Source organism: Protopterus annectens, chromosome 7.part0, assembly GCF_019279795.1.
Source record: "Protopterus annectens isolate FY-2018-M chromosome 7.part0, PAN1.0, whole genome shotgun sequence".
In the NCBI taxonomy this organism is placed as follows: domain Eukaryota; kingdom Metazoa; phylum Chordata; order Ceratodontiformes; family Protopteridae; genus Protopterus; species Protopterus annectens.
The window spans coordinates 1,183,171,564-1,183,186,313 of NC_056739.1; the positions used below are offsets into that span (position 1 = coordinate 1,183,171,564).

Below are 14,750 nucleotides of genomic sequence, written 5' to 3' on the forward strand. Positions count from 1 at the left end.
TTTTTTTCCACATTGATCAGACCTATTATGAAATACAATGCCCCTTTTAGGATGTAGCCTACTAGGCTTTTTAAAGCAACTGGAAAGACCCCCAGGGGGTTCTAACTGAAAAGATCACAGGCTTAAAAGATAACAGTAACTAGGAGAGGCTGGAAACACTGCTCCTTTATTCAGTGTCTTACAGAGTTTGCAGCCAACTCTCCAAGGGTTGGTAATGGAAACACAGCTAAAGGAGCTAATACAAGCATCTCCTTTTCTTATCTTGAGGAAGATGGACTTTCCATTGATGCCCAACGTCTTTCCACATTCAGATCATTTCTGATGCTGGGCTGGGCCAGGAGGTAAAACTTGGCTGTGCTACACTTCCCTACCCTACCCCAATCTCACCCACCCCTGACATCACTTCCTTTATAGTTAAAAAAAACACCTTAAACCATACCTTCATTATATCACCTACCTTACTAACTCCATCCAGCCCCTGCAATTAAACTAACATATAGATACCACTATATCTTATTACTATACTGCTACTATCCCCTCTGTCTGGCATTATTTAATTCTACTTTACATCTCAGTAACTCTCATTATTTAGTAGTTACCAAATCAAACGTGCATTTCAACTATGCATTTCCTTATTATTACCCTTCTACTATTCCTCTCTACACTTCTCACACAAAATCCTCACCCAATAGACATTAATGCTGGTCCTAATACCTCCAACCCCCCCCAGGCCTGCCACATACATCTTAAAATAGAGTCACCTACCTGGTGGACTAGCTGCCCTAGGTTACTACCCCTTCTTCCTATGTGTACATTCTACTAAGATCTTCAACACATAATGGCAATATGCTTTAAACCTAAAAAAACTGTTTATACTCTTCATGACTCTTACCATAATAAAATTATGAGACATAGAAACCAACTCCAGATCACTAGTTTTATGACAGAAAAATCTTACTATTGGCTGCCTAAATGCATGTTCCCTAAGCAACAGATGAGCATATTTTTAATTGTAGATCGCCTCCTATTTCTCATAATTAAAATCAAGAGACAGAAACCAACAATCACAGAGTACAACAAAAGGATCTTACTATCAGCTACCTAAATGCATGCAGCCCAAAGAACAAAAGGGAGCAGTTTGAACCATGGAACATCTTCTAGGACAGTAAGATCATTGCTGTTGCAGAGATACAGCAAAAATAAATAAATAATCAGTCAACCCCTCCTACCTCTTACATAAACTTTTTATTGTTGTAATAGACCAGAGTTTAGGATGGGATGAGGAGTTACACTTTTTATTAACAAGTATGCCAACCTAAATCCACAAATAGCTGCCATTTGTTGTTATTCCTCTGACCATTTTCCTAACTGGATACTGACAGAAATGCAGCCAGGTAGCCATAACAGTATCTCCATTGTTGTAGTATATACCCCCACCACCCAGCTCTACAGCAAATCTTTAATGAAATTACAGGTAATACACGGTACCATAAACTATAATAATAGGTGATATTAATATTGACTAGAAGGAACAGCAAAACCTGCAGCTAGATCATCTAGTTTCCAATCTCAGCTAGTTTCACAGGCAGCTAGACCGACATCATACACAGGCAGATCCTCAATAATAGGTGTTTTGCTCACCAACATGCCTGACAAAATGAGCACAATGAACATTCTGCCAAACTTTCTCAGTGACCACTACACAATCCATAAATCCTGGACTGTCAAGGAAAACAAAATCTTCTCAGTTATTAGAACAATTAGGCAGATCGCTGCCACAAGAGAAAATACCCTTATTGCAGAGCTCTTACAAATCACCTGGGATACACTAAACCAATATATTGATATAATCTCTGCACCATCCACATTTTACAGCTTAATATCACTAAAGACAGACTATTCCCACTCACAAAGGTAAAGCTCAGAAGAAAACCCACCCTATGTATAACTGATTTAAAACAGCAAGTAAAGCTCACGGACCATGAACTTAATCATGACAAACATAACCTATACCTTAAGTTGCTCAGGGAAGTCCAACTCTGTAACAATAACCAGAAGGCAATCTATGTCAGGAATTTTCTGACAAAATATTGAGGGTAGCCCAAACATTTTTAAAACATGGTTAAAATGGAGAACCACTATAATATTCCTTAGGCAGCCTGGCTCTTATATTCTGCACGCTAACATTGTCCAAGGAATTTTCCATATCTCCTGTCCATCTACAGACTCCCTAATCCAATTCAGTTATATTCCACCCATAACTCCTAGTCACCCACTGTATAAATACTTAGAGATCCCCTTTCTACTTCAAGGCGATAAATTAAGCTCAAGTCAAAGAGCTTCTAGATAAAACAGACTGTAGCTACACATGCTGAACAACAACAGTACAGCCAAACTCCTCCTGTAAATGATTGTTCAACAACACTGACAGTGATTCACCACCTGTATAAACCCTCTGGTCCACTCTGCAGAAAGAGGAAACCACACCCCCAGAAAAGACAAGGAAATATTCCCAGTGTCCTGGCCAAATTTCCCTTGTTTAGTATGAATACCATCTCAGGTCTCCTCTGAAAAAAGGCCATTCACCTAGTTGGGACCAACTCAGTTAACAAAATGTAAGTTAGTCAAAAAATAAGTAAGTTAGTTAAGTAAATAAAATAATTACGCTTTCAGGTTTGGAGTACATGTTCTATGTATTCAAGTTTTTTAAGGTGTTTATTTTCTCATCTCATTTGGTTATCTTTCTTTACAGTCGACAAATAAAATATAGAGTATTATTATTATTGTCTTAGTTACTAGCATTTTGATCAATTCATACAATGTAAAGTCAAGTATTTTGCATTCCAACATTGCGTGTTTCGTTTTGCAGCAGCAGAGATCCCTAGAGTACCTTATTGCTGTATATGATGCTTCACTTCAAACATTATTTTTTCTGTGTCTAATTTAGAAACAGCACTGCTACTATACAATATACAAAATTTTCACTGTGGCTCTGTAACATTTATCAAGTCAGATCTACTTGTTTGCAAAGTAGTTGTATTACTTTGCTTGTAGTTCTTTGTTCATAGGACTTATCAGAGCTAAGGAGACTACAGCACAGTATTTTAGATCATCTCCTTGGAGAACATGACTCAGGGCTTTGGGTAACGAAGGGTAACATTCTGTAAATCATTATGTGAAAAATAGAAGCTAGAGCTGGGCGGACTGTACTATTGCATGATATTTTACATACAGTGGAATGGACAATTTTGATTTAGCTTTTTCTTTTTTCTCCTTGTTTCTTCTGATTTTTCACTGCAGTCCTGCAGAGTTGAACAGCAGGGTGGCTTTGATCTGTCTACCACCGGAGAAGTATATTGTGCCTGAAGGAACTTCATGTGAAATTGCTGGATGGGGAGACACCAGAGGTAAATTTGCAAAAATATGGATCAAGCAAATGAAATAATTGTGGAAAAGCTAGGAAAAAGCATATGTCTACATGCAATTAATACGTAAGATAAGACCAAAAGACAAGAAAGAACTTGGAAAGGCTGAAGGAGTGGTCAAAATACTAGCAATATAGATTTAGTGTAAGGAAGGGCAAAGTATATGGAAAAGAAACAAAAATGCAAAGGCAGAATACAGAATAAAAAGTGAAACACCGATAAGGCAAAAATGGAGTGGGGACCACTGGCAGTCATTTCTGATGAACCTAAGAGGCCAATAATGAGCGAAGGCAGCAGGTAAGGATGAAGTTTAACAAGCAGAGGCACTAACAGTAAATGGTAGATTACACCAGCTAAAAGTAGGCTAGCCCAAAATTTGAAAAGCCAAACGTTTTCAACAAAATGTTTTTTATCCTAAAACGTGCAGAAAACAATACATTCAATAATATTTCATAGTCTGAGAGAACACTGTAACTGGGTTTGAAACAAAGCTGTATCAAAGTTTTTTAATCAATGATTGGCATGATCTTCATGAGACAATATGAGGTGGAGTGGTTACAAGTAGGATGCAGCTTTCCTCCACAGTTATATAGCTAAGTGTGTGTTTGGGTGTTTGTCGAAAGTGATTTTAAGAGCAAGATTAGTATCTGCAAAATTATGTTTTCTTTAGTTGCTCAATTCCATGCTGCTTCTTTCACAGTTGTTAAAACGTATTGCTTCGAGTTTTTTTTATAACTTCTTTTTTTGCACTCTATATAGGAGCTATATGTGTGGGCTCAAAATCTATTACTTTTGTTGAAGTGTGAAATCACAGTATCTCAAAGAAGAAAAAAAGGATTTTTTCTTTCATTTTTGTAGATGACTGCTGTCTGAGTTACAGAGGCCTTCAAATGAAAATACAAATGTTAGGGGCATGGATGGGAGCAAAATCCCCTTCGATGTGGGTAGAGACTGCTTCAAGATACCAAAATATTACAGATTGCTGGGTTATGATATGTTTTGTTTTTAACTGGGATCTACAGCTTTCATAGAGGGATGTATAAAACACACACATGGTAGGTTAAGCAATCCTTTGCTATTCTTAAAGATCAAGTGTGGATTCATGAGTCCTTTATTAAAAATGAAAGTACATTTTTGCTTTATACAAGGGAACTCACACATTTGCTTGCAATTCAATAGTAAGACAGTGTCTCTGAACTGTGGAATATTAAACAGGCTTTCACTGATTTCTACAACTTTGGACCTCATCAGTGAAGGACGGATGCAAATACCCTTTCTAGTGATACTCTGCATTTTATCAATACTGCATATAATTGTTGCCACTGTCCCCTGCAGTTGTAAACAATAGTGCTATAAGACCAGGATAAGAGGTGCAATGTTACTAGAAGACAACGTCATGCTACTGATACTGACATGCTAACTGTCTATTACCCAGTCCTGTACTTCATGTTGTCCATGCATAATTACTGGGTTAGTAGTGGATGTGTATGCTTGTGCTACATTATCCTGGTGATATGCTAATAAGGTTCATAAGTAGCAAAGTCTGTGAAATTAAATGCCTGGTGCTTCCAGACCCAGTCGGCAGCCTTGCTTTTTATTACCTGGTAGATCCCCTGTAATTATCTTACTAAAATAATCTCCAGCCTGAAGAATGTTAGCCTGAAAACCTGTAACCACAAACTTTTGCCAGAAGTCAGTCCTTCAATTGGATAAGGTAGAGCCGCTCTAATTATCTTACTAAAAGAATCTCCTGCCTGAAGAAAGTTATCCTGAAAACTTGTAATCACAAACTTTCACCAGAATTCAGTCCTTCAATTGTTAAGGTAGACCCCCTGTAATTATCTTACTAAAAGAATCTCCTGCCTGAAGAAAGCTATCATGAAAACCTGTAACCACAAACCTTCACCAGAAGTCAGTCCTTCAATTGGCTAAGGTAGACCCCCTCTAATTATCTTACTAAAAGAATCTCCTACCTAAAGAAAGTCATCCTGAAAACGTGTAACCACAAACTTTCACCAGAAGTCAGTCCTTCAATTGGCTAAGGTAGACCCCCTGTAATTAGTTTACTAAAAGAATCTCCTGCCTGAATAAAGCTTTCCTGAAAACCTGTAATTACAAACTTTTACCAGAAGTCAGTCCTTCATTTGGCTAAGGTAGACCCCCTCTAATTATCTTACTAAAAGAATCTCCTGCCTGAAGAAAGCTATCCTGAAAACCTGTAACCACAAACTTTCACCAGAAGTCAGTCCTTCAATTGGCTAAGGTAGACCCCCTCTAATTATCTTAATAAAAGAATCTGCTGCCTGAAGAAAGCTATCCTGAAAACCTGCAACCACAAACTTTCACCAGAAGTCAGTCCTTCGGTTGGGTAAGGTAGACCCCCTCTAATTATCTTACTAAAAGAATATCCTGCCTGAAGAAAGCTATCCTGAAAACCTGTAACCACAAACTTTCACCAGAAGTCAATCCTTCAATTGGCTAAGGTTAATATCTTAAACTGTACTGTATTACTATATCCTGTAAACTGCTGACCTGGGACTAAAGGCACCTTTAGTCTGTCCCCTATAATAATTTGTCTCTCTCCTTGTTTTTAAATTGACTAGTCAGCCCCTAGCATTATTTCTTAACCTGAAACTACTCCCTGTATATTACATTTTCACTTGGTTCTCCTACTCTTAGCCCTGAAAAGTATACTCTGTACCCATAATCTGTAGTTTACAAACCCTCTGCATGTGTACAACTCACAGTCTAAAACTAGTCGACAACCTAGTGTAAAATTCAGTTTAAAAGTACAGCATAAAATACATTCAGTGTAATCTCAGCTTAAAAGAATACCACAAAGTTAACAAAGCATAAGAAAACACTTGCAGTCTGTATTAGCCCCACTACGCTCGCCTGGGGCTCGCTCCGCTCCCCTCCCTGCCCCCAAATTCCACCCGCCCCAGTACCTCTACATTTATAGGTACCTAACCATATCCTTGCTACAATATCCTATCAGCTATCACCTCCACTCTCTCTCCACCCTGTTCCTCCTTCCTATCAGCTCTCACATATGCACTCTCTCCTCCCACTCTAATATAAACTAAATTGCTCATCAGTTCTTCTACTGCAGTATCAGTCAAACAACTGATCCTAACTACTATTATCCTTCTCTCATAATGTTCCACTACTATTTACTACCCATTCTGCTAGGCATATATGTACTCACCCTGTATGAAAACCATATGCTTATTGGTTATCAATACCCTAAAGGCCATACTATCACTCCAGCTATAAAGCACCCCACCTTCAGCCATGCCTATAAAAATGTGAATTACTCAATCCCTTGCTCACTCTTTCGGCATACCAACCCCTGGCACACCAGCCCTAGATCAAGACAATACTACAAACTCTTAAATAAACTTCTGAGGCGTATTACTAAGTACAAACCCAGCCTCATACTCAGTGGTGACATTCACCTCAACCCCGGCCCATCCACCTCTGATAAATACACCACCTCCAATTGTAACCTAAGCTATCAAACTAGAATCAGTAAGCCAAATAACTCTCTCCTGGCCTGCCACCTCAACATTAGGAGCATTAATAACAAGGTACATGAACTGCATTCTCTCCTGGCTGTCCACTCCCCTGAGATACTCTGTCTATCAGAGACCTGGTTAAAACCTCACACTACTAATAATAAGGTGCTACCTCCTGGGTATAATATACAGAGGCTGGATCGTGTTTCCAGGAAGGGTGGCGGGCAAGGGAGCCCGCAGGATTTTTTGCAGGGGGGTGCAAACCCAGACCCCCGCCCATGCAGTCACCCCCCCCCCCAGCCATTCCAGTGTCCCATTACTTGGATATTTCTCCCCATTTGTCATAGATACTGTTCAAATCTCTCAGTGTGCATACTGTTTTATGCTTTACTTCTACAGTGATTACAGATATTTGTATTTCATTTACAACTTTTATTTCAATTTTTATAGCACAAATACTGATAGACATTTACTAAACCTAAACAAAGCAATAGTCTTACAATGAAAACAGACTTAGCATTAAAACTTCTCTACCTTTGAAACCCATATTCACTGAAACAGCATTGAAACCCACATTCAAAGAAAGTGCATCTGGCCAATGGCAGGGTAAGTTTACCTTTGGGCGGTTTTCAAATCATAGACTCCTTGCACACATTTTTAGAACCATGCAAAAGTTCTTTGATTCACCTTCCTGATTGTATTAGTTAAGTTATACTATATAATAACTGAATTATAGCCCTTGTATAATACAGCACCACTTGTTAGAGTGTGTTTTAAATTTATAGTTCTGAATATTTTTCTTTTAAGCAATGAAACAAATCATATGAACCAGTAATGACAACCTGCCCAATTCAGAACATTTCAACCATAAAGGGCCACTCAAACTTCTGCCATACAATCCACCAATATCAATCAATATGCAGAATCTCTGCAGAAGTAAAAGTCATCTGAATAGTTCCACATTAAAGAGATCTGAAACCAATGAAGAGGTTGTTGCTAGAAAACAACTTTATATTTCAGTGTTCCATTTACAAATTCAGTGCCTGTTGCCCTTGAAGAATAAATTGCCTATGTTACATTAAAAGAAAGCTGATATACTGCAATAGGAAATGTGTGGCAAGCTGAAAAGCAGGTTCATAGTTATTAGGTGTCTCATCCAAAGGAGGACATACTAAGGACTGCAGTACCATACCCCCTTAAAATACAAATGTACATGCTGTAGGAATAGAACGTACAGCCCTTTGCATCAAGACACAAGTATGCTACCTGCTGTGCTAACACTGCTTTAAAATTCTATACCACAATAATGATACCATTTGCTAAACAAAACAGTTGCACATTTTAAGCAGACTTAGCATGAGCAGCAGTAACCTTTGCTTCCCTTGAAGCTCACAATTCCTTGAAAATGCACTTGAAAATAAATTCCACCTGCTAGATCTAACTAGGGCATTTTCTCTCTCTCTTTCTCTCTCTCTCTCTCTCTCTCACTGTCTGTATCTCTCTCTCACACACACACACACACACACACACACACACACACACACACACACACACACACATCTCAACTTCTTAGTGCAAGAAATCTGGACAAAGCCTAAAATAAACAGGGACAGATTATAAATATTGCTTTCATGAACTTATAAAATTGCTAGAATAACAGGATTTGTGTTGGTATGCATTTTTCTAAAGGATATGATGTCTAAAACTGTTTAGCAACTTCAATCCTTTTCAGGAGGAATATGGGGCAAAAATCTGGACATTCTTCAAAAACCTGGACAGCTGAGGGATATGCTACCTCCCTTTTATACACACACACACACACACACACACACACACACACACACACACACACACACACACACACACACACACACACACACACACACACACACACACACACACACACACACACACACACACACACACACACACACACACACAGGCCCCAAACTAGGGACACATTTAGAAAGTTGCTAGAAAAACAGGATTTGTGTAAGAATATATTTTCTGAAGGATATCAAGTCTGAAACTCAAATGCATGTCATTTATTTTGTAACTTTAATCCTTAGCTCATCCCAGTGATTTGTCAAAACAGAATTTTTATGAGAAACAGACCAAAAATATAATGCAAAAATCTGGACATTCTATGAAAATCTGTACAGTTGAGAGGTATGAGTCATACACATTCATCCCCCTACCTCCTTAGAAGGTGGATAGAACAACATGTTTTGCATTAGTATGCATTTTCTGAAGGATATGAAGTCTAAAGCTCAAATGTTTGCCATTATTTTCTGAGTTCAGTCCTCAATGATTTGCCAGAAAAACACAATTTTATGAGAAAGAAACCAAAAGTATGAGCTTTTCTCCCCAGGCCTCTGCTGAAACTGGGCTACTATGCCTCAGCTGGACTTTCCCAGTACAAAAATGTTAAGTAAATAAATAAGTAATGTCTCTGACAGCATTCTCCATGGTTCTTTACTTGGTTCACTGCTATTTAACATATTTCATAAATAGCAGCCATAAGTGTTTAAACATACTTCTGTAGTGTAGAATGTAGACAAGTCCACTCTCATTTGCTATGCCAGTAGTATAACAAAAACTTCAAGAAATTTCCCAAGAATCCTTCTTCTTAATTAAATATTAACTATCTAATGCAAACCTATTCTTACACCCAAAGAGAAGCAAGCTAATGCTTTTCACATCAAAGCAGCTGTCCAGCAAAAAAAAAAAAATGTATAATCGTATTATCCAGTAACACCACAATTGAAATAATATCTCATACAAAGTTACTAAGGATTACTACATATGACAATCTAAAATGTGGTATACACAGCAATCCATCAAAAAAGACCCATCAAAAACTTGCTTTCCTTTACAAGGCAAAACTTTACCTTCCAAATGCTGCCAGGAAATCTACTGCATTATCGTATCTTCTTTCATCACTCCTTTATGCATCATCAATTACTCTAAACATACAGGCCACTCAGAAACTAAACCTAGAGGCATGCTATAACAAAACAGAAAAATCTGCAGCAAGCTACAGTAAACAGAACTCTCCACAGTCTCTAAAACAACTAAATAAGCTTGAATTACCACAATGCCTCATGTACTCTCAACTGCATAGAGCTCACAATCTGCATATCAAACACTTCCCTAAAACCGTGTGTATATATATATATATATATATATATATATATACACATACATATACACACACCTCTAAAACTCTTAAAAACACACACATGCACACACCTACCTCTCGCTTGTACGCTCGTCCCAAGTCCAAATGGCTTCTGGAATTCAAATTCTGCACGCAAATGCGGAAAATGAAGACGTAAACCATCGGTCGCATGTATGGAGAACGCGAAAACAGGTCGCAGGCACCTGTTCCATTTGAACCACTGGACACAAAGCGCGTTCTTAAAGAAGTACGCCCTTAAAAAAAATTTATTTTTTTTAATTAGAAGTAAATTAATTTCCTGGCCAGCCGATTCCAGGGGGGTGCAAGTGCACCCCCTTGCACTTGCCTGCGGGCGCCCTTGGTGGCGGGGTAGCTATACTCTACAAATCTGAGTTGAATGTGACCAGAGATTTTAATCAACCACCTCAGATCAACAACTCTGAGATTCTTGCCACGAGATTGCAGCGTAACAAAAATAAATGTATTAACATCATCTGTATGTATATCCCCCCAGGTAACAACATAGCTACACTTGAAGACACCCTGCACTGGCCATCATGTCACTACCCCCAATAAACCCTACTGCTTGGAGACTTTAACATAGACTGGGGCACCTGTTCCTCACAATCCCCCTTTACCCATATTAACCTGCATACTTTCACACAAACCATAACTACCCTGACCAGGCTAGGTAAATCCAACCAAAAAGAAACCATACTTGACTGGGTTCTTGTAAACAGCACACCCCAACTGTACACTGTGGTTACCCTTCCCGATGACCTATGTGACCACCTCCTTACTTATGTCATTAAGCAAAAAGCCGTTAACCACAATTTCCCATAATCAGAAAAGTCAGAAACAATAAAGACTTTCACCCTGCCAAATTCCAACAGGAACTTATCTCCTGTAATTGGTCTATGCTAAAACACCTCCCCCTAGAGGAGGCAGTTGTATATTTTAACAATAAATTTCTCAAAATCCTAGATCTGCATACACCTGTCCGCTCAAAGCGAACAAAAGCTAAATCTATGCCATGGCTTACTAAAGAGTCCAGACAAAGAAATCAATAGCAGAAACAAATTATGGGCCCTATGGTGCTCCACTAAAGACCCCCACAATCATGTTAAATACAGGCAAGCTAGGAATGAAACTAACAAATCCATTCCAATAGACAAAAAAACAGTACTACTGTAATTTACAGACAGTTAACTAGAACAATCCTCAGAAGTTCTGGGCAGGTCTGAATAATCTACTTCATCCTGGAAAAACATCCACCCCCATCCCCGCTGCTACCATTGATAAATCTCCTGAGGATGTTTCAGACTGCTTTAACTGTTTCTTTCCTGAAACAATTAAAACCCTAGCTAGCCAACTACCTCCTAGCTCCCCCAGCCCCGATAATACCACCCCTCTAAACCAACTCTCATTTAGCCTCCAACCAGTGCCCACATCACTCATCCGTTCTCTCCTCAAAAAATTAAAACCCACCACACTCGCTGCTGACCAGCTCTCTGCTGAGTACCTCCAAAAATCAGCTGATGCCATTACCTATCCTATATCAATACTAATTAACCATACCATAGCAGAGGCAAAAATTCCCACCATTTGGAAAATGGCCTATGTAATCCCACTACATAAAGGAGGATCCTCCATGGATTTCTCCAATTATAGACCAATAGCTATACTTTCCCCACTTGCAAAAATAATGGAAAAATGTGTACACAAATACCTCATGCACCACCTAATCCAAAATCACCTCATGGCTGATACCCAACACGGCTTCCGACCATACCACAGCACAACCTCAGCCCTCCTGGCTTTTACCAATACCATAAACAACAACCGTAACAATAATTATATCCCTTCTGCCCTCTTCTTTAATCTCTCCAAGGCATTCAACATGGTAGATCACCAACTTTTGTTACACACCCTGCAAACCTTCTATCTAGATTCCAAAGACCTTCTATGGTTTAAATCCTACCTCAGTGGGAGGCAGCAGGCTGTTGGCTGGCAGAACAAGCTTTCTAACCTACTATCAAACAACCTTGGAGTACCACAAGGCTCAATATTAGGGCCTCTACTGTTTTCCATCTTTATTAACGACTTATACCCTGTCATCCCAAACATCAGTTGTATCTAATACACTGATGACTCCACCATGATTTGCTCAGCTACAGCTCCTTCAGAATTGAGGTCTGCTACCCAGTCCACCTTTAATACTATACAGAACTGGCTCTCTGAATGTCACCTATTATTAAATCCAAAAAAACTAAAATACTGTTTTTCTCACCTACGCAAAGGTCTGCTGCTTTTACCTTCAACATTAATGCGAAAGATGGCACTGTTATCTCTCCCGACCCCTTTACAAAACTGCTAAGTGTCATTATTGATAATAACCTAACATTTGATTTGCATGTCAATCAATTAATCATCAACATCAATAAAAAACTAGGATCACTGTCTAGAATAAAAGCCTTTGTAACCCCCCCCAGCCAGGATTGCCATAGCCCGCACCCACCTAATCTCAACACTTCTGTATGCTTCCCCCCTTTTCTCTAATCTAAACAAGTCGGTACTAAATAGACTGTCAACCTGTTACAATCACATTGCCAGGTTTGCCACTGGCCTGCCATTTAGAACACACCACTGCATTGACCTCAAACAGCTTGGGTGGCTAGAACTTCCCAGTCTAATCCAATACAACCTTCTGATTACAGCTAATAAAATTCTCTATAATCCAAATGATACGGCATCCCTTAGGAATATTATCAGCCCCCATAACAATCAGAGACTGCTTAGATCCTTGAACAAATTACTAATTCAGACAATCAAAATTAACAATACAGCTGGGGATGCCCTCTTTGCAAACTCTACAGGTAGAGTTTGGAATCTCCTTCCAACTGATATTACTTTGCTCTCCTCTCTATGCCAATTTAAAACCAAACTCAGACAACATATGGCACTAAACTGGCTTTGCCACTGTAACAAGCCTGGATAACCATCATCATGAATGTATATAATATATTTATTTCTGCCTACTGTCAATTTTTTTCCCGTGACTTAAACCAGGGATAACTATACCTGTGAACTTGTCTATCTCATGTTTTTCCATGTATCCTCTGTAAATAGCGTACCTGTAATTATGTCTTCATTGTTATATATTTGACTCTGGCTACTTTGGAGCTTTTCTCCCCAGGATTCTGCTGAAAATGGACATGAATCCCGTCTGGCTATCCTGGTCAACAAATGTAAAATAAATAAAATAAATGCAAGACCACTAAAGAATGCTGATCAGTTGCATTTCTCTGTATACAGTTTGAAAGTGAGGGTTCTTGTCTGCCAGGGATTGGGATTCATAATTTCAGTCAGTGGGTCAATGTGCACAGGGAAGGGATAAGAGGGCATTGCTTGTGCTGGAAAGAAGAATTATATTTACTTAGTGTTTGCTACCTGTCCTCCAGTGTACATCATAGTTAATGCAGATGCCACATAATGAAGATGTCCACTATGCCACTAGACAAAATGTTTACTTATGGAGGCTGCAGAATGTGGTGTAGATCAGTAGTAGAGCTGTGCCACACAACATGGACTTATGCTATGCAGAAATGGATTTCTTGTGGACCACACCCTATATTTTGTATTACTGTCTATGTTCCCATGTTTCATGCTTGGTTAACACAGTAGAGAGCAACATCATAGGAGTGATGGTGATGACTCAAATGCACATTTGAAACACTGAGATATTGTTGACAGGTTATAACATCATCTGTTATGACTGGACCTTCAAAGGCACAGAGGATCACAATTATCTACTCTAATGTTCCAAATTGTAGTCTGCCTCAGTCTCCAACTATGCAGTTGTTATGAGAAATTCTGGATGATGTCAAGATTAACAAACTCAGAACAAATGCATATATTATCACTCTGGATGCACCAAAACTCAAGCAGACACCATCCTGTCACAAATAGCTATGCATATTAAAGATGAAACAATCACCTCAGGGGATTTAAAGATAGACTTCTCCACGGCAATGGACTGCTCTCAGTCCACATATCCAAACTGTATAATAATTTGGCACTCAGTACCACAAAGTTATCAAAAACAATGCATTTTCAAATTAAAACAAAACATATTCTGTTGTCTGGTACACCTATGGCAGCATAGAAAGCATTTCATGCCTCTTAACCCCAGCCGACATGATTTACATAGCTAATTAAAACAAACATGCTCTTTTGATGATTTGTATCAAGTCACTGCACTTCAGTCATGTCACTGTACTTCCTGTAGCCTTCCTAATGCCTCAGTTTTTCATCTTACATGTACAATGCTCCCTCAGTATTTTTTATCTACTTATGGTCCTGTATTATTTATCCCTCTTCCCATTTCTTCTCTAACTCATTAGCCAAAAATCACTATTCCCTCTTTCTTTCCACTTTGCTCTTTCAAAATGGCTTCTCCCCTGCTAAAGTCTCTTTCTTCTCCTTAGCATCTTAACCCACCTCACCCCTCCTTTGTTTCTCATTACCACTCATACTCTTCATCACACTATTTGTCTCCCCTAGTAACTCCTTTTATTCTTGCTAGATACTTATAATCCATGTCCTTCTAAAAGTAATATAAGGACT

The 14,750-nt window shown here is 38.8% G+C and overlaps 1 protein-coding gene across 3 annotated transcripts in view; it reads left to right on the forward strand.

Annotated features, from left to right (window-relative positions):
• MST1 (macrophage stimulating 1) overlaps positions 1-14,750 on the forward strand; it is a 442,641-nt gene that overhangs the window by 391,058 nt on the left and 36,833 nt on the right. For all 3 annotated transcript variants that reach the window (XM_044077787.1, XM_044077790.1, XM_044077788.1), the window contains exon 16: positions 3,301-3,407. In XM_044077787.1, the coding sequence (XP_043933722.1) occupies positions 3,301-3,407 (107 nt within the window). The remainder of the gene's footprint in view (positions 1-3,300; positions 3,408-14,750) is intronic.